At 43.6% G+C, this 18,836-nt stretch overlaps 1 protein-coding gene across 1 annotated transcript; it reads right to left on the bottom strand.

Moving 5' to 3' along the window:
* Nucleotides 1-14,627: 14,627 nt before the first annotated feature.
* On the bottom strand, nt 14,628-15,593 carry OR2AT4 (olfactory receptor family 2 subfamily AT member 4). The gene has a single exon (XM_004312942.1). It carries the CDS (start codon nt 15,591-15,593, stop codon nt 14,628-14,630), a length of 966 nt encoding a protein of 321 aa, XP_004312990.1.
* Between the last annotated feature and the right edge of the window lie 3,243 nt (nt 15,594-18,836).

Here is an 18,836-nt window from a genome sequence, read left to right as displayed (position 1 = left end):
TTTGTACTGAGGTGGATAGACCTAGAGTCTGTCATACAGAGTGAAGTAAGTCAGAAAGAGCAAGACAAATACCGTATGCTAACAGGTATATATGGAATTTAAGGAAAAAAATGTCATGAAAAACCTAGGGGTAAGACAGGAATAAAGACACAGACCTACTATAGAATGGACTTGAGAATATGGGGAGGGGGAAGGGTAAGCTGTGACAAAGCGAGAGAGAGGCATGGACATATATACACTACCAAACGTAAGGTAGATAGCTAGTGGGAAGCAGCCACATAGCACAGGGAGATCAGCTCGGTGCTTTGTGACCGCCTGGAGGGGTGGGATAGGGAGGGTGGGAGGGAGGGAGACACAAAAGGGAAGAGATATGGGAACATATGTATATGTATAACTGATTCACTTTGTTATAAAGCAGAAACTAACACACCATTGTAAAGCAATTATACTCCAATAAAGATGTAAAAAAATAAAATAAATAAAAGTATTATGCATAAATGAAAAAGAAATGAAAGGTGAGAAGGGGCTTCCTGAATCAGATATGTAAAAAGAGGTACTACAAAGCTATAATATTATAATAATATGGTACTGACATACCAATATGCAAGTAGACAATAGAACAAAATAAGTAGCTCAGAAGTAGACAAGGTGTATGGGAACTTGATATTGATAAAGATGGCACTATAAAACAATGAGGAAGGACAGGTTTTTTGTGGGGTTTTTTGCAGTATGTGGGCCTCTCACTGTTGTGGCCTCTCCCGTTGCAGAGCACAGGCTCCAGACACGCAGGCTCAGCGGCCATGGCTCACGGACACAGCCGCTCTGAGGCATGTGGGATATTCCCGGACCGGGGCACGAACCCGTGTCCCCTGCATCGGCAGGAGGACTCTCAACCACTGCGCCACCAGGGAAGCCCTATTTTTTAAAAAGCAATTGGTGGGACTTCCCTGGCGGTACAGTGGTTAAAACTGTGCTTGCACTGCAGGGAGCTCGGGTTCAATCCCTGGTTGAGGAACTAAGATCCCACTTGCCATGCAGGTGCAGCCAAAAAAAAAAAAAAAAAAAGAGAGAGAGAGAGATTGGTGAAAAAATGGTTTCAAATATGAAGAAAAATAAAGCAGAATTCCTACCTTACAACTTAGAGAGGAACTCCACATGAATTCAAGATATAAGTATAAAAAAACTAGGAAGCTAATGAAAGAAAATATTGGGGAATAGTTGTGATATAGTGATGAGGAAAGGCTAAAACCCCACATATCAAAAGGTTAGAAAATGTGATGGATTTAAGTATATCAAAATGAAGAACTTCTGCTCAATGAAGGGCAGATTACAAACTTGAAAAACATAATTGCAATGTTTAAAGTTGACAAGGAACAAACATACAGAAGTCCTGAAAGCAATTAAATAATACAGGAAATCCAAAGAAAATGAGCAAAGTTTCTCGATAAGTAATAAGGGGAAATGTGAGTTGTTACCAAGTATTTACAGAGATGCTTCATTAGTAATCAGAGAGATGCAAATGAAACAATGAGTTACCACTTTAGCCTGATAAAGATGGAAAACATTAGAAAGTTAGGTAATACCAATTTTGGTGAGGATGTGGGGAAATGGGAACTATAGACTATAATCCATTACTGCTGGGGGTATAAAAGGCACAGCCATTCTAGGAAACAATAATGAAGTACATACAGTCAGTTCTCATTATTTGTGGTAGTTATGTTCTATAAAGTCCCTGTGAATACACTCACACTCACTCTTCTAGGGGGAGTACAAGATTAATTTCCTGTGAGCCTCTGGTCACAACATTTTCATCAACTAATGTGATCAAATACATAACCTTGTTTTATGCGTGTTTCTGATTGACATATATACACTACTATATATAAAATAGATAATTAATAAGAACCTACTGTATAGCACAGGGAACTCTACTCAATACGCTGTAATGACCTATATGGGAAAAGAATCTACAAAAGAGTGGATATATGTATATGTATAACTGATTCACTTTGCTGTACAGCAGAAACTAATACAATATTGTAAATCAACTATGCTCCAATAAAAATTAATTTTAAAAACCCTCATTTAGTGTATATTGTTGATTCATTAACATTGAACTCATGGCCAACAGCACTGTAACTCATGCCTGAATGAAGCTTATCTAACACATGTATTTTCTCCAGAAGGCACATCACAGACTTTTCATGCCTAGGAGCCCTAGACACCACTTGAGCTCTATGCTTGGCTACCAACTTAAACAGGGAAATTACCAAAAACTAACAAAAATGCTAAAAACATGGCAAAAATAGATCATGGAAAGGACACCTGTCCACAGTATGAGTTGAAACAAGAGGGCAGAGTGTTGCCTTGTTAGACCTCAATTGGGAACATGCACATGGTGACTCAGATATTTTGCTGCTCTGGGCGTGTCCCTGAGTGATCCTGAAAGTGTCATGAGTATTGGTTTTAGGGTTAGTGAGTAAGCAAATATACAAATACAGAATCTGCAGATAATGAAGAGGGACTATGTTTAGGTAAAGTTAATGCACACCCATGACTAACCCGTTTGACTCCTTGTTCCATATTTCAGGGAGAATTCTCCATGGAGTCATACAAGGACATACACAAGGACATTTATCAAGACAGTGATAGCAAAGAGTTGGTGGCAATTAGGTGTCCTCCACTAGAAAAGTGAAATGTAATGAAATCATACTATGGAATATCAGTAGGAACCAATGAAACTAGATCTATAAATAGCAACACAGACAGATCTAAAAAACAGAACTGAGTGAAAATGTAAGAAGTAACATAACTCTTTTTATGTCAATTAAACGTGTACATACATGCACACAACAACACTACCTACTTTTCAAAGATATGCTTATACTTAAGGACATACAGCAAACGCATCAGGGTGGGTGCTTAAGTGAGAAAGGGGAATGGAATGGGAATTGGGAGGTTGGAGCTAAAGGGGAAGATAAAACAAGCAAGGAGCCTACACAGACTAATAGATATAATGAGCTCAGAACTCTTTTCTCCTAATGTTCAAAAATTTAAAAAGTTCCATGATGGGGGAATTATAAAGTGCTAAGGGGACACATACAAAGGGCATCTACCTCACTTTTCAGGGTGAGTTACCAGGGCCAGCTCCCCTGAAAAAGTGATGTTTCAGGAGAAGCCTGACTAAGATTTCAGCTGAAATGGACAAAGAGGAAGAGGGCTTCAGGAAGAGAGAAGAGTGAGTTATTGGTGAGAATGAGAAGTTGGTGTGTTTGGGAAATTGAAGTTCAGAATTGCCATGAGGGTAGCAATGGTGAGATGTGAGGTCAAAGAAGTCATTTAGGGCCAGATCATTGAGAGCCTTTAAGTTATATTGAGGGTGGTAAGGTGACCAGGTTTGTATGTCAGAAAACCCATTCTGGCCATTTATGAAATGGAGGGTGGGCAGAGGGATGAGGGGAGAGACTGTTGTGCTCATTCAGGAGACAGAAGGTGGTAACATCTGCACCAGGGTGGATGAAGTGTAATGGAGAGGAATGCCAACTGCACTGCCCTGGACATTTCTGCTCTCAGAGAGGCAGTGGTAGCTGCCGGTCCCAGGTGAGGCAGAGCAGGGGATTTGAGGGGCAGAAACGTAGAGGGCTGAAGCCAGAGGGGTCCTAAGGGAGCCATCAAGTCTAACTCCCCTCTCCTCCATCCTCCGCCCCACTGCTTTGCAGATGGAAAAAGGGATGCTGAGACCCCAGTGGAGAGGTGGCACATGGCTTTTCACACCAACTGGTACTGGACTGTCCAACAGGCAGACCAGGCATGTGCTGGGTCACCAGCCAAGCAAGAGAACCAAAAATACTTTTTGAAAGAATTTAACATTTAATCTTTCAAAGCACCATTCAGTTGGCCCATCATAGGAAATACCCAGATTTGGCTGGACTGTCTTACACTATTTTACAGGTTAGGATTACACACTACATCTGAATGATGTAGACGTGCTTAGGGCCTAATGGGTGCTGTTTCCTAGGGCACAGAACTTGCCCCAACAGGTTCTCCCTGTTGGGATTGTCTACAGGCCAGTTATAGTGCTTGGTGGGGACAGGGAAGGACAGAAAATCACTGAGTGTCCAACCTGATGCTGCATTTTTTTTTTACTGGATGGTTTAATATACCCTTTTGAGAATGTAAGAAGCCAGTTACACAGAAAACCAAATATATAGCAATAACATAAAAGATTTAAGTAATGCATCATCAAAAGCTTAAATGTTTGTGTGTAAAAATGTTACATGTATGTAATTTTCATCTCTATAGATAATGCACATTTTTCTTTTATCCATACTTCCCTTACAAATACCTATCATATACTTTATTACAATACTCTTATTTCGTTCCAAAGGGTAGATATTTTATGTTATAATTTAATGAAACTTAAAAATCAAGAATAGAAACATGATCAAAGGAGATACACACTTTCTTTTTTCAGAAAGGAAGAAATATTGTTCTTATTAAGTTATGATCACTTCTTTTTTTTCTTTTTTCTTATTAGTCATCAATTTAATACACATCAGTGAATACATGTCAATCCCAATCGCCCAATTCATCACCCCCCTCCCCCCCGCCGCTTTCCCCCCTTGGTGTCCCTATGTTCTCCACATCTGTGTCTCAATTTCTGCCCTGCAAACCGGTTCATCGGTACCATTTTTCTAGGTTCCACATATATGCGTTAACATACAATATTTGTTTTTCTTTCTGACTTACTTCACTCTGTATGACAGTCTCTAGATCCATCCACGTCTCAACAAATGACCCAGTTTTGTTCCTTTTAATGGCTGAGTAATATTCCATTGTATGTATGTACCACATCTTCTTTATCCATTCGTCTGTCAGTGGATATTTAGGTTGCTTCCATGACCTGGCTGTTGTAAATAGTGCTGCAATGAACATTTTGGTACATGACTCTTTTTGAATTATGGTTTTCTCTGGGTATATGCCCAGTAGTGGGATTGCTGGGTCATATGGTAATTCTATTTTTAGTTCTTTAAAGAACCTCCATACTGTTCTCCATAGTCGCTGTATCCATTTACATTCCCACCACCAACAGTGCAAGAGGGTTCCGTTTTCTCCACACCCTCTCCAGCATTTGTTGTTTGTAGATTTTCTGATGATGCCCATTCTAACTGGTGTGAGGTGATACCTCATTGTAGTTCTGATTTGCATTTCTCTAATAATTAGTGATGTTGAGCAGCTTTTCATGTGCTTCTTGGCCATCTGTATGTCTTCTTTGGAGAAATGTCTATTTAGGTCTTCTGCCCATTTTTGGATTGGGTTGTTTGTTTTTTTGATATTGAGCTGCATGAGCTGTTTATATATTTTGGAGATTAATCCTTTGTCCATTGATTCGTTTGCAAATATTTTCTCCCATTCTGAGGGTTGTCTTTTCATCTTGTTTATGGTTTCCTTTGCTGTGCAAAAGCTTTGAAGTTTCATTAGATCCCATTTGTTTATTTTTGATTTTATTTCCATTACTCTAGGAGGTGGATCAAAAAAGATCTTGCTGTGATTTGTGTCAAAGAGTGTTCTTCCTATGTTTTCCTCAAAGAGTTTTATAGTGTCCGGTCTGACATTTAGGTCTCTAATCCATTTTGAGTTTATTTTTGTGTACGGTGTTAGGGAGTGTTCTAATTTCATTCTTTTACATGTAGCTGTCCAGTTTTCCCAGCCCAATTATTGAAGAGACTGTCTTTTCTCCATTGTATATTCTTGCCTCCTTTGTCATAGATTAGTTGACCATAGGTGCGTGGGTTTATCTCTGGGCTTTCTATCTTGTTCCATTGATCTATGTTTCTGTTTTTGTGCCAGTACCATATTGCCTTGATTAATGTAGCTTTATAGTATAGTCTGAAGTCAAGGAGTCTGATTCCTCCAGCTCCGTTTTTTTCCCTCAAGACTGCTTTGGCTATTCGGGGTCTTTTGTGTTTCCATACACATTTTAAGATTTTTTGTTCTAGTTCTGTAAAAAATGCCTTCGGTAATTTGATAAGGATTGCATTGAATCTGTAGATTGCTTTGTGTAGTGTAGTCATTTTCACAATATTGATTCTTCCAATCCAAGAACATGGAATATCTTTCCATCTGTTGGTTTCATCTTTAATTTCAGTGTCTTATAGTTTTCTGCATACAGGTCTTTTGTCTCCCTAGGTAGGTTTATTCCTAGGTATTTTATTCTTTTTGTTGCAGTGGTAAGTGGGAGTGTTTCCTTAATTTCTCTTTCTGATTTTTCATCATTAGTGTATAGGAATGCAAGAGATTCCTGTGCATTAATTTTGTATCCTGCAACTTTACCAAATTCATTAATTAGCTCTAGTAGTTTCCTGGTAGCATCTTTAGGATTCTCTATATACAGTATCATGTCATCTGCAAACAGTGACAGTTTTACTTCTTCTTTTCCAATTTGTATTCCTTTTATTTCTTTTTCTTCTCTGATTGCCATGGCTAGGACTTCCGAAACTATGTTGAATAATAGTGGTGAGAGGGCTTCCCTGGTGGCGCAGTGGTTGAGAGTCTGCCTGCCGATGCAGGGGACACGGGTTCGTGCCCCAGTCCGGGAAGATCCCACTTGCCGCGGAGTGGCTGGGCCCGTGAGCCATGGCCGCTGGGCCTGCGCATCCGAAGCCTGTGCTCCGCAACGGGAGAGGCCACAACAGTGAGAGGCCCGTGTAACCACAAAAAAAAAAAAAAAAAAAATAGTGGTGAGAGTGGACATCCTTGTCTTGTTCCTGATCTTTGAGGAAATGCTTTCAGTTTTTCACCATTGAGAATGATGTTTACTGTGTGTTTGTCGTATATGGCCTTTATTATGTTGAGGTAGGTTCCCTCTATGCCCACTTTCTGGAGAGTTTTCTTAATCATAAACAGGTGTTGAATTTTGTCATAAGCTTTTTCTGCATCTATTGAGATGATCATATGGTTTTTCTTCTTCAATTTGTTAATATGGTGTATCACATTGATTGATTTGCATATATTGAAGAATCCTGGCATCCCTGGGATAAATCCCACTTAATCATGGTGTATGATCCTTTTAATGTGTTGTTGGATTCCGTTTGCTAGTATTTTGTTGAGGATTTTTGCATCTATATTCATCAGTGATATTGGTCTGTAATTTTCTTTTTTTCTAGTGTCTTTGTCTGGTTTTGGTATCAGAGTGACGGTGGCCTCATAGAATGAGTTTGGGAGTGTTCCTTCCTCTGCAATTTCTTGGAAGAGTTTGAGAAGGATGGGTGTTAGCTCTTCTCTAAATGTTTGATAGAATTCATCTGTGAAGCCATCTGGTCCTGGACTTTTGTTTGTTGGAAGATTTTAAATCACAGTTTCAATTTCATTACTTGTGATTGGTCTGTTCATATTTTCTATCTCTTCCTGGTTCAGTCTTAGAAGGTTATACCTTTCTAAGAATTTGTCCATTTCTTCCAGGTTGTCCATTTTGTTGGCATAGAGTTGCTTGTAGTAGTCTCTTAGGATGTTTTGTATTTCTGCCGTGTCTGTTGTAACTTCTCCTCTTTCATTTCTAATTTTATTGGTTTGAGTCCTCTCCCTCTTTTTCGTGATGAGTCTGGCTAATGGTTAATCAATTTTGTTTATCTTCTCAAAGAACAAGCTTTTAGTTTTATTGATCTTTGCTATTGTTTTCTTTGTTTCTATTTCATTTATTTCTGCTCTGATCTTTATTTCTTTCCTTCTGGTAACTTTGGGTTTTGTTTGTTCTACTTTCTCTATGTCCTTCAGGTGTAAGGTTAGATTGTTTATTTGAGATTTTTCTTGTTTCTTGAGGTAGGGTTGTATAGCTATAAACTTCCCTCTTAGAACTGCTTTTGCTGCATCCCATAGGTTTTGGATCATTGTGTTTTCATTGTCATTTGTCTGTAGGTTGTTTTTTTTTTTCGATTCACAGGCCTCTCACTGTTGCAGCCTCTCCCGTTGCGGAGCACAGGCTCCGGATGCACAGGCTCAGTGGCCATGGCTCACGGGCCCAGCCACTCTGCGGTATGTGGGTTCTTCCCAGACTGGGGCACAAACCCGTGTCCCCTGCATTGGCAGGCGGACTCTCAACCACTGCACCACCAGGGAAGCCCTGTCTCTAGGTATTTTTTGGTTTCCTCTTTGATTTCTTCAATGATCTCTTGGTTTTTTAGTAACGTATTGTTTAACCTCCATGTATTTGTGTTTTTTACGTTTTTTTCCCTGTAATTCATTTCTAATCTCATAGTGTTGTCATCAGAAAAGATGCTTGATATGATTTTAATTTTCTTAAGTTTACTGGGGCTTGATTTGTGACCCAATATTTGACCTATCCTGGAGAATGATCCGTGTGCACTTGAGAAGAAAGTATAATCTGCTGTTGTTGGATGGAATGTACTATAAATATCAGTTAAATCTATCTGGTCTATTGTGTCATTTAAAGCTTCTGTTTCCTTATTTATTTTCATTTTGGATGATCTGTCCATTTGGTGTGAGGTGTTAAAGTCCCCACTATTATTGTGTTATGGTCGATTTCTTCTTTTAGAGCTGTTAGCAGTTGCCGTATGTATTAAGGTGCTCCTATGTTGGGTGCATATATATTTATAATTGTTATATCTTCTTCTTGGATTGATCCCTTGATCATTATGTAGTGTCCTTCCTTGTCTCTTGTAACATTCTTTATTTTAAAGCCTATTTTATCTGATATGAGTATTGCTACTCCAGCTTTCTTTTGATTTCCATTTGCATGGAATATCTTTTTCCATCCCCTCACTTTCAGTCTGTATGTGTCCCTAGGTCTGAAGTGGGTCTCTTGTAGACAGCATATATATGGGTCTTGTTTTTGTATCCATTCAGCAAGCCTGTGTCTTTTGGTTGGAGCATTTAATCCATTCACGTTTAAGGTAATTATAAATATGTATGTTCCTATGACAATTTTCTTAATTGTTTTGGGTTTGTTTTTGTAGGTCCTTTTCTTCTCTTGTGTTTCCCACTTAGAGAAGTTCCTTTAGCTTTTGTTGTAGAGCTGGTTTTGTGGTGCTGAATTCTCTTAGCTTTTGCTTGTCTGTGAAGCTTTTGACTTCTCCATCGAATCTGAATGAGATTCTTGCTGGGTAGAGTAATCTTGGTTGTAGGTTCTTCCCTTTCATCACTTTAAGTATATCACGCCACTCCCTTCTGGCTTGTAGAGTTCCTGCTGAGAAATCAGCTGTTAACCTTATGGGAGTTCCCTTGTATGTTATTTGTCATTTTTCCCTTGCTGCTTTCAATAATTTTTCTTTGTCTTTAATTTTTTCCAGTTTGATTACTATGTGTCTTGGTGTGTTTCTCTTTGGGTTTATCCTGTATGGGACTCTCTGCACTTCCCGGACTTGGGTGGCTATTTCCTTTCCCATGTTAGGGAAGTTTTCAATTATAATCTCTTCAAATATTTTCTCAGGTCCTTTCTCTCTCTCTTCTCCTTCTGGGACCCCTATAATGCGAATGTTGTTGTGTTTAATGTTGTCCCAGAGGTCTCTTAGGCTGTCTTCATTTCTTTTCATTCTTTTTTCTTTATCCTGTTCCACAGCAGTGAATTCCACCATTCTGTCTTCCAGGTCACTTATCCGTTCTTCTGCCTCAGTTATTCTGCTATTGATTCCTTCTAGTGTAGTTTTCATTTCAGTTATTGTATTGTTCATCTCTGTTTGTTTGTTCTTTAATTCTTCTAAGTCTTTGTTAAACATTTCTTGCACCTTCTCGATCTTTGCCTCCATTCTTTTTCCAAGGTCCTGGATCATCTTCACTATCATTATCCTGAATTCTTTTTCTGGAAGATTGCCTCTCTCCACTTCATTTAGTTGTTTTTCTGGGGTTTTATCTTGTTCCTTCATCTGGTACATAGCCCTTTGCCTTTCACCTTGTCTATATTTCTGTGAATGTGGTTTTTGTTCCACAGACTGCAGGATTGTAGTTCTTCTTGCTTCTGCTGTCTGCCCTCTGGTAGATGAGGCTATCTAAGAGGCTTGTGCAAGTTTCCTGATTGGAGGGACTGGTGGTGGGTAGAGCTGACTGTTGCTCTGGTGGGCAGAGCTCAGTAAAACTTTAATCCATTTGCCTGCTGATGAGTGGGGCTGGGTACCCTCCCTGTTGGTTGTTTGGCCTGAGCCAACCCAACACTGGAACCTACCTGGGCTCTTTGGTGGGACTAGTGACAGACTCTGAGAAGGCTCACCCAAGGAGTACTTCCCAGAACTTCTGCTGCCAGTGTCCTTGTCCCTGTGGTGAGCCACAGCCACCCCCGCCTCTGCAGGAGACCCTCCAATACTAGCAGGTAGGTCTGGTTCAGTCTCCCCTGGAGTCACTGCTCCTTCCCCTGGGTCCCGATGTGCACACTACTTAGTGTGTGCCCTCCAAGAGTGGAGTCTCTGTTTCCCCCAGTCCTTTCAAATCTTGCAATCAAATCCCACTAGGCTTCAAAGTCTGATTCTCTAGGAATTCGTCCTCCCTTTGCCGGACCCCCAGGTTGGGAAGCCTGACATGGGTCTCAGAACCTTCACTCCAGTGGGTGGACTTCTGTGGTATAAGTGTTCTCCAGTCTGTGAGTCACCCACCCAGCAGTTATGGGATTTGATTTTACTGTGATTGCACCCCTCCTACCATCTCATTGTGGCTTCTCCTTTGTCTTTGGATGTGGGATATAGTTTTTGATGAGTTCCAGTGTCTTCCTGTCAATGATTGTCCAGCAGCTAGTGGTGATTCTGGTGTTCTCGCGAGAGGGAGTGAGAGCACGTCCTTCTACTCCGCCATCTTGGTTCCGATCCCTGATGCTGCATTTGATGTGTATCATCTCCTCCCGTCATCCAACCCTGCCAGGGGGTGGTTATGCCTTTCAACATATGAGAAATTGAGGGTTGGAGAAGGACAGGCCTTTGTTCAAGGCCATGGCTGGAGGGGGGTGAGAGCGAAGTCATTCTGGAGCCAGTCTGCTGTAAAAGAATCTTGCCTGGCAACCAGAAGTTCTGGCTCCTGCAGCTCTGCCACTCGCTTACTTCCTGTGACTTTGGTGTATGGCTGTTAGCATAACTGACGCCATCTTGGCCCTTTTCAGTGTCTCCTGACCCTAATCAGGATTGTACTGTGTGCTGTCATCAAAGGCTTTGTAGTTAATAGATATTGTTTAATACTTATTAGGACCATGTGGCCTCTATTTAGTCCCCAAACAATGCTGAAAATCTTCTCTGATATATTCCTGGTGCCCATGAGACTGGTCACCCATTCATAAATCTTGACTTAGGAATGCACATGCTATCTCCAAGCACTTACCCCTATACACTAGGTTAACTATAAAATTGTCCCAGTGGCCCCTCTGTGGTGTGTAGTGCAGCTGCGAATGCTTCCTGATCATCATCCACCTGATCCCAATCCCACTCTGTGAGTAAGTTACCCTATAATAAACTGATCCATTGATTACATGGAGCTGCCTGCCTCATTTTTCGATCTCAAGATGCCTTCTCAATTTTAGTTCCCTCCATGAGAAAACACTTGGTTTTCTCACCTGCGCAGTGAAGGGTTTGGAGGAAAAGTTCTCTGAGGGGTTTCCAACCCAATGAACTGTTTCCTGTGTCCCCTCTGGGTCTGGCAGAGCACATGTCACATGGTCCATGCTCCAGAAGGAGAGGGCGAGGGCTTTCCCACCTAGTGAGTACCTGCTGCCAGTCAGGGGCTTTACCTCCATCATGTCCTGTGGACCTTAGTGGTCCAGTGTGTGCAACTATGAGTCAGAAAGGACTAGGTTCCAATCCCAGCTCCTACCTGCATCTCATTTCCTTCTGGTCTCATTTCCTTCATCTGTGACCCCCTGGGGTTGTTGTGAGTCCTTGCAGAGAGAATGCTTAAACAATGCTACACAAGAGCCTGGAACAGGTAGGAACTCGAAGTGTGCTAGTGTTTCCAATGTTTCCGCCACCATTAGCCTTGCTTTCCCATGGGAAGGATTTGGCCAAGATGACATGAATCCACCTCTGAGCACACAGACCTGCCAGGATATGTGGTCCAAGGTCCAGCAGCCCCACATACACACAGCCAACCTGGATCCTGGACGCCTGCCTCTTGTGCACACCCAACCAGTCTTCCTGACCCCTGGTCCTGGTTCTACCTTCCCCCCAAATCCTTGCCCTGTCTCCCCACTCTGGTCTTTGCTGAGCTTTGGCACTTCATCCCCAGCTCACTCACCTTCCAAGCCCTGTCTATCTTGGTGCCTCTTGTGGTGTCTCCTTTGCGTCTTCCAACCCGGCCAGGCAGAGAAGAGTCAGGTAGGTGCTGGGCTGTGGCTCATTAACCCCCTAACCACTCCTTTCAGTCAGGCCTGCGGGGGTCCTCTCTCTTTGGGGCTCCTTTGAGGCACTGAGCCTCCACCCCCCAGTCACCCAGGATCAACTTCTTGGTCCCTCCTAGAGCACGTGTTGGGAGGGGACTTGCCTCTGGGATTTGCTGATAATGAGAACAACATTGTTAAGAGCCCTCATGGGTTCCAGAACTTTCCAACCAACGGGGCAGCTTTTATTGACATTATTCCATCTGGTCCTCAGAACAGTCAGGGGAGACAGGCAGCCCAAGAAGAGGAAACTGAGGTCCAGAGAAGTGAAATGACTTACTGATGCTTATACTAATGTTTAGTATCAGAGCTGCAAGGCAGACCCAGAGCTTCATTCCCAGGCCTGTGCTCTGCATATGGGTAAGGGCATAGGGTCTGAAGAGACAAGTCCTGGGTATGAATACCAGTTCTAATATATTTTAGCTATGTCACCTTAGGCATGTTACTTAACCTCTCTGAATCTGAGTTTCTCCATCTGTAAAATGGAACATAACAATATTACCCATCTCATCGAGTTTTTGAGAGGATTTAGGACATAGTGAAACATGATTTTTTGAAAATGACTCCAGGGGTTTGGTTTGTATTATCTAGCAACAGCCAGAGGAGAGGCTGCCTGCATATATTCTATTTCCCAGGGGACTAGTGATGTTCATCTCCTGCAGGAGAAGATATAACTTTCATGGGCTCTCAGAGTCTCTAGATGCCAAACAGCTGGCTTCACCAGGTACTACTGTCAACAGCTGGCATCTAAGCTTAGACTGCTTAGTACCCAGTAGTTGGTTTTTTCTGCTTATAAAGTTACTCTCTTTCTCCCTTTCCCCCCGGAAGGATAGCAACAAGGGTCAGGGCCATTATGCCTCTGTCTTAGGGTATACGTGTGTGAGTTATTAGCAGTCAACACTCAGCTGCCAGAGGGAAGACCACTAACTGTGTCTACTATAGTCTATCCCTTGAACCTCTCGGATTCATTCACTTTTCACAAGTTCACTCCATTTGGACATAGGGTTTCCAGGATTCTGATTAGTCACAGTTTCAAGGGAAATTTATAAGAGAAGGGTTAGTTGGATTAACGACTGCCCTCGCTGCTGCAGTCAGTCCGAAGGCTGCAAGTGACACTTCATCATCCCTCTCCTCTGCCACCCATTCTAGATTCCCTTCCCCTTTCCCTTCAGTGGGTCTAGATGGATTCCCTCCTAGCATGACCCAGACCCTCATCCCTGACAGTTCTGAGCCCCTGGTTACTCTGCCTCATCAAGCTATAGTTGCTTTAATTGTCCACTAAGAGTTAAAGCCAGAAACCAGAAATGCTCACTTGCCTGAATGCTGACCTCCCAGCCCCCATTATGTAAGAGTGGCTTTACTTCCTCCTGAAGATCACGGTCAATTGCCCTTCTAAATATGGTAACTCCTTTTTCTGACTGCTGATCTGCTTGCACAGTGGGCTTAAAATGACCAGGCAGAAGCTGTAGCTTTAAATTTAGTGAGATTTACTGTGTCTCCTGGTGAATCCGGACTGCTTAATCCACAGAGGCCAGAATCGTCAGGACTGCAAGTACAAATTCCCCCAAATAGGTCACTGTGGATAATGGTGGGTGGAACCACTATAACTTCCACCCACTGGTTCTTGGCAGGAAGCATCACTTTTTAATGGGCATCCAAGCTGAAAATGGATCCATCCCGTTGGATGGGAACATGGACCTTATTACCGTTCCCGATTGGAGCAGCTAGTGGTTTTCTTATGCAATCATTTCCAGCCTCCCATCCATCTATACTGCTGATACATGAGTATTTGCTAACAAACAAGTGATACCAATGCCAAAAATATAAAAACTTACAGGAGAAATTTTTAACATTCAATCAAATGCTAACTTCGTGGCTCCCACGGCCCCCTTTGCTTCTCTCTGTCCTAGCACCTTATATTATCTCTCTGGGTCTGACTCCCCAGTTAAACTATGGATACCTTGAGGGCAGCAACTATGTCTGGCTTATTTCTGTCTCTAGCAGTCCTAGTAAAGACTTTAAATATAAATGATTAGATGATCAAATTTTATTCATCACATTAATGACTGATGAAAACTGTGAAAACCAATCATTCTATAGCACCAATGGGAAGACCTCTGGATCCGGTATTTGAGGACCGGGTTTTAGCTGTCTGCTCAACTGAATGAAGTCAATTTGGGTTGCTTTAATTCATTTAAAAATATTTATTGTGTTTATTCTGTGCTGGGTGCTGTCATTGGTGTCCAGGGAGCTGAATTATTTGCATCTAAGGATCAAGGGTCCCAGAATTCCCTGGGCCCTGGGGACATGCCATTTTGGTGATGGCTGCTTTGACATCCTTGTTCCTCAGCGTGTAGATGAGAGCGTTGAGGACAGGTGAGAGAATAGCATGCACCACGTTGCCCATGATGTGGAAGTCGAGGGGTAGGTCAGCCCTGTAGGCCACATAGGCTATGGCAATGGATGAGTAGTAGGTGCCAACCAGGAGGTGGGAGCTGCAGGTGGAGAAGGCTTTTGAGCGTCCTTCTCGGGAGCTGACGTGAAACACTGAGGCCAGGATGTGGGCATAGGAAAGAAGCACCAGGAGAAGGGGCAGGAAGGACACCACCATGGCGATGCAGAAGCCCATGAAGGTCTGGGGCATGGTGTCAGAGCAGGAGGCCTGGACCGCAGCCAAGTGGTCACAGAAGCAGTGGTAGATGTGAACAGTGTTGTCAAAAGCCATGTGGAAGGTCTGCAGCACTGCTGGGATGGGCAGAAGGAGGGCAGTGAGCCAGGCACTGGCTGCCAGTGCAGCATTGGTCTGTGGGGTCATGAGGACAAGGTAGTGCAGTGGGCGGCAGATAGCCACATAGCAGTCATAGGCCACGACCACCAGGATGAAGGCTTCAGGGCAGTTAAGGCCATGGAATAGGTACATCTGCAGGAAGCAAGCAGAGAAGCTGAGGTACTGGTCCCCAAGCAAGAATAGGGACAGCATCTTGGGGACAGTGGTGGTAGTAGAGAGGATGTCCAGGGCTGAGAGGTTGATCAGGAAGAAGTACATGGGCTTGTGGAGGCTGGGCTCTGCCACCACGGCCACCAGGATCAGGGTGTTACCCACCAGGATAAGCAGGTAGAAGGACAAGAAGATGAAGGAGACAGGGAGGAAGAGGAACTCCTGTAGAGAGGGGATGCCCACCAGGTAGAACACAGGTGAGGAGTCCTTTGATTCATTACAGGTAGCTTCCATAGTGGGTCAGGGCTGGTTATTTTGCAGACAGACACTGGAAACATCAGTACATATCTGGAAACCAGAACAACCAGGGAAACATTAACTAGAACGTGCATCTTTTTGTTTCCAACCATGGATCTCAATCCTAACTGTTTCTTTGTGCCTGGAATTTCATTGCACAACTAAGATGCTCAGGATAGTGAGTTGTCTAATGAGCAATGGTTAAAAAGCTGGTCCTGTCTGGTGGGCAAGAGGGGTGAACATAAACACCTGAAGGGCCGTCATGGGACAGGTACAACACTTACAAAGAACTGGGGCCAGTATTAGCAGCTCCAGGGACACAGAGAGCCCCACATATGGAATAAGTTTCTTACAATTAGAACTATCCCATAAGGCAAAAGACTGGCTTGAGAATGCGTGAATTCCTTATAACTAGAGGTAGGCAAAGCTGGGGTCTTTTGAGCTGAAATGGTGCACAGGAGGTTTAATATTTAGATAGGAGCTAGATTAAAAACCCTTAAGCAAACTTCTGACCCTAGATCCATTGGTTCTTTTAAAAAAAAAAAAGTAACATAAATGAACTACATCAATCAGATTGTGGAGGATTCCCTTTCTATGATATCTTATTGATAGGAAGAGCTGCTTCCCCCCAAGGGCTGCTACAGAATGCAGTCTGCTTCAGACAAGAACAGCTCTCCTTTCTGTGCAGCTGCTGCTGGGACTCTGTCTCAGTCTAACCTGGGTCCTTGTATCCTGTCTATTTGTCATATCCAGAGACCAATCATCCTGATTTGCCCAGAACTGCCTGGTTTTAGCACTGCAAGTCCCATGTCCCAGGAAATCCCTTAGTCCCCGGCAAACTGAGATGTCAGTCACCTTGCGAGGGCAGAGGCATTGTATATGCCTTTGGTAGAAGGAGTCATTTCTCGAAAGGAATCCAAGTGGAAGATAGATTCTCCCCCCGGTGGGAAAAAACAAACTCCAGGGCACTTCCTGGGTCACTCCATGGTCTTCCCCCTCCTGGCTGCTGCAGCTCAGCAGGTGTCACTGTTAAGCCACTGCATGCCCAATGCTCTGGGCCCCAGCTCAGAGGGCATCACGGAGAACTGAAAAGTCTCAGAACCAGTGTCAGGAGAGAAGACCAAGCACTCTTCAGAGAGTAACTCCACTCCCAGAAGGCTGTTGAAGAAGGTTACTGTGCGTGCACGGCAGCCCAAGACCCCCGCAGTGAGACTTTCCAACCCCCAGAACTGAGCTGAGGGAAGTGTTGACTCGACCTTCACCTTGACTAAGTGATCCAGGGCCAGGTTACGTTGATGTTCAGATCACTGCCTCCCTGCCCCAGGGACCCCTGGAGCAGATCCACTTGGTTTTCCAGGACCACCTCCAGCTTCTCCCTCTTCTGACAAACCCTCTCACGCCACAGAATACGTAAGTGTGGAAATGGCCTGCAGATAGTTGAGTCCCTGACCCTTCCTTTCACAGACGAAAAGTCAGGCCGGGGAATTCCCTGGTGGTCCAGTGGTTAGGACTCTGAGCTTCCATTTCATGGGGCGCGGGTTCAATCCCTGGTTGAGGAACTAAGATCCTGAAAGCTGGGAGGCCAAAAAAAAAAAAAAAAAGACAAGTCAGGCCGGGGTGGGGATGGGCAGCTGTCCCCGGGTCAACAGCTGGTCTGTACCAGACTTGGTCCTGGAAACCAGGCCTCAGGCTCTGGTCTTGGACTCTTTCCACCAAGCCAGGCCACCTGGAGGATTTGGAAGCTCTGGTTTCCACCTGGGGAAAAAATAGGCCAAAAGTTTTACTTTCCTCTCTCCATTTCTTAGGCTAATGTCAGAGACAGTTATGGATTTCTGTTTGGTTCTGAGGGCGTTTTCAAACAGTTTCAGATGGTCTGGTTACTAAATAGAGGCACTACAAGGCTAGAAAAAAAATGCTCTTTTCAAGAAATGACTTAAGGAAGAGGTGGACTGGGCACATCTGCATGGAAAAAAGTCATGACAATCAGGTCCCGTGTCCTGAGCAGAGCGGTTGTATACCTGGTGCCTGGTAGCTGTGGCACATATACACAATGGAATACTACTCAGCCATAAAAAGAAACAAAATTGAGTTATTTGTAGTGAGGTGGATGGACCTAGAGTCTGTCATACAGAGTGAAGTAAGTCAGAAAGAGAAAAACAAATACCGTATGCTAACACATATATATGGAATCTTAAAAAAAAAATGGTTCTGAAGAACCTAGGGGCAGAACAGGAATAAAAATGTAGACATAAAGAATGGACTTGAGGACACAGGGAGGGGGAAGGGTAAGCTGGGACAAAGTGAAAGAGTGGCAAAAAAAAAAAAAACAAAAAAACCCTACAACTACAGTTTCCGTGGTTGTGGCTCACGGGCTCTAGAGCACAGGCACCAGGCACCTGGTACCTGGCTCATAATAAACCCTCAAAATATTTTTTTAATAAATGAATTAATTAATGAAAGGGTTAACCTGAGTTAAACTGAACTTTTCCCCATAATGGACTAGTCAGCAGGGATTTTTCTTCTCTTTTCTTTTAACATCTAAATTGACAGAATGCACATTTCCAGGGAAGCTGCTGCAATTCTGAGATGCTGTCCCCTCCACTGGCTGGGCCCATGTAAGCAGGTTTTCCAAGGTCTGCGGGGCAATCCCAGAACATCAGAGCCAGAAGCGTCCTGAAAAGCAAGCAACGTAGTCCAATCTCCACAGCCCTCCTCCCATTTTTCAAATAAAATAACTCAGAGAAGGGAGTGACTTGCTCAGTCAAGGTCACACAAGGAGCTGGAAGTCAGACTCCAGGCTCCCTGCCAGGTCTCCCAAGGGTCCACCACAGGAGCGGCGCTGAAGCTTCCCTGTCTGGCAGCCCACATCATTCTTGTATCCCTCACCAGCCTGAGGATTCCTTGGGGCTGGAGACTGACCCTGACTCCTTTCCTATAAAACCAGGATCTCAGTGTGGCTCAGTGCCTGGCTTCTTCGTGTTTCCACAGAGCTGTCCTGACGACCTCAGGGCTTTCCCTCCAGCATTCCTGCGGAATCACACACTTCACCCTGTGGAAAGCTTCTTGTCTTGCTCCCCTATTGTGGCTGATACGGAGGAAGAGGCTCAGAGAGGGGCTATGCCTGGCCAAAGTCACACAGTTAGTGAATCAGCAGCCAGCCTGCAATGCTGTAAATTGGGGCAGAAAGATTTTAGCCCATCTCCCTTCTCGTAGGGTCCCTCTCATAGTGGGGTGACGGTC

This window comes from Tursiops truncatus, chromosome 8 (genome assembly GCF_011762595.2).
Source record: "Tursiops truncatus isolate mTurTru1 chromosome 8, mTurTru1.mat.Y, whole genome shotgun sequence".
Lineage (NCBI taxonomy): Eukaryota > Metazoa > Chordata > Mammalia > Artiodactyla > Delphinidae > Tursiops > Tursiops truncatus.
The sequence above is the reverse complement of the archived record's forward strand: the minus strand, read 5'-3'. Positions and strand labels throughout refer to the sequence as shown.